Source organism: Austrofundulus limnaeus, unplaced genomic scaffold, assembly GCF_001266775.1.
Source record: "Austrofundulus limnaeus strain Quisiro unplaced genomic scaffold, Austrofundulus_limnaeus-1.0 Scaffold422, whole genome shotgun sequence".
Classification (NCBI taxonomy): Eukaryota; Metazoa; Chordata; class Actinopteri; order Cyprinodontiformes; family Rivulidae; genus Austrofundulus; species Austrofundulus limnaeus.
Genome location: NW_013952824.1, coordinates 409,772 through 411,738, shown reverse-complemented (window position 1 = coordinate 411,738; position 1,967 = coordinate 409,772). Strand labels below are relative to the sequence as shown.

Sequence of the window (1,967 nt, the reverse complement as noted above, 5' to 3'; positions counted from 1 at the left end):
GTGTGTGTGTGTGTGTGTGTGTGTGTTTATAATTTTTTTTTAATTTTATTAAGTAATTCTTTACAACCGTTTTGAGGATTTATTCCAAAGCATCCATGCGGACTAACCACTGTTTAGGTTGTGCTATGTTAAGTGTGGAACTGCAGTATATTTTTGATGGAAAGTCAATAAAGTTCAAGTCAAAAAAATCGTTATTTTTTTATCATGATTGTACAATCCTTGGTAAAGCTAATGTAAATTTGTGGGCAGTTTTTGTTCAGGTCAGTGGAGCACCTGAACATCCACATTTTGTATAAAGCTGTCTTTTTGAAGAACAAGGAACTGGGATGTTCCCTCCAGAACAAAATGGTGTTCAATCCTGGTCTTCGACGGCCACAATTCTTCATATTTTCATTGTTTGTCATCTCCAACCTATCTGATTCAATGGTTGAATTACCTCTTCAGCATGTCTGCAGGTTTTGTAGAAACCTTTAATTATGGCTTCATTTAAATCAGCTGTGTTGAAGCAAAAACAACAGTCCAGGCAAGAGAAGCTGTGCGATAAATATTTTCTTTTTAATACACAATTTACACAGACAGTTGTTTGATTCAACTGCTGATTTATATCTTCACGTGAAGCAATTCTTTATGAAATGTTTTCATTACTTTTGTGTGTTGCAGGTACAAGAGGAATTTGAAGGCCTTCTATTTTGTCCATCCAGCATTTCGCTCAAAGGTATGATTTGTTTATCCTGTCATATTTTTCATACATGGATCTTTGCACTGTTCTTGAGGCTAACTAATTTATTTGAACCAAAGATGTTAAAAATTGTGTTTACAAGACTTTGGTTTTGTGTAGTAGTAGAGAGTAATGCTGCACAATATATTCATAACAGAAGTAGGTATGGTCAAAAGGGTACAATTTATTCTGTCTTCGAATAATGAGTGTCAGACATTATGGCATCCTAGACGTCCTGTTGTTGCTTTATATTTAAAAAAAACAATACTTTTATTAAAGAACATTTCAACAGAGATTGTTTCACATCTAAACAGGTTACCAAACAGAACCTAAAGTATTTAACTCTGTTTAAAAATTTTTTTAAATAATTTTAAAAAGGCCTGTCCCAGCTGTGGCCCAGCTCACTGTCCTTTGACCAGGGAGAAGCACATGCTCTGCAGTATGGAGATCCAGGCTGATCCCAAGAGACAAACTGTATATGTGATTGTAGCAGGGAGAAGACTATTTAAATTTGTGTCTGCTGAGTTAATAATCTGTAGCATTTATTTAGTCCACTCAGCYGCCGGACGGCTGCAGGAAGAGCCTGATCAGCTGATAGCTGCCAGACAGAGTGTAGCGACAACGGACATGTCCAAAAACATTGAAGTAAAATTGTAATAAAGCAAAATATTTGAGTTCTGCAATGTTACATTCCCACCTAAAAACTTTCTAAAAGTTAATTTTATGTCAAGGAAAAGGGAAATATGAACATTTTCTTTTTCCTGCTCTCCATTCCTGTGTGAACAGCCAGCTTCCACCTGCAATGCATCATGGGATTGGGTAGGTGAAGGATGATTTCAGTTATAAGCATTTTTATATGTGCAGACACCCCTTTTTCAGATAAGATGGGGGTCCGAGGGAGGTACGGTGGCTCATTGGTGGGCTCACTGGACAGCCCTTCATCAGAGCTTAACAACAAAAAAGTTATAAGCAGTTTTTGTATGTCTAAACACCCTCTCTTTAGATGGAGCTCCCTCTTCAAATATGGGGTCTGTCATAAAACCTTTGGATAACGCAGTGTAGGTTGAACACAGCTATTTCATGTTGATTGGTGCAACAGTTTTCATGCTGCAGTTGACCAAAAATCACTGAAAAAAAAGGTGCAAAAACATAATGAGCCACGCTTCAAGTACCTTCCAACCTACTAGGAGGTAGAGGAGGGAAACTGCATTTTTGTTTGGTTGAAATTATTATTTTGGTTGAATTTTTT

General features: G+C 36.9%; 1 protein-coding gene across 1 annotated transcript in view; it reads left to right on the top strand.

Moving 5' to 3' along the window:
- The window catches only part of gdap2 (ganglioside induced differentiation associated protein 2), a gene marked incomplete at both ends in the record, with an annotated part of 38,071 nt that extends 37,356 nt beyond the window's left edge, over nucleotides 1-715 (top strand). The window contains 1 exon segment of the mRNA XM_014024442.1: nucleotides 661-715. Within this exon segment, the coding sequence (XP_013879896.1) occupies nucleotides 661-715 (55 nt within the window).
- Between the last annotated feature and the right edge of the window lie 1,252 nt (nucleotides 716-1,967).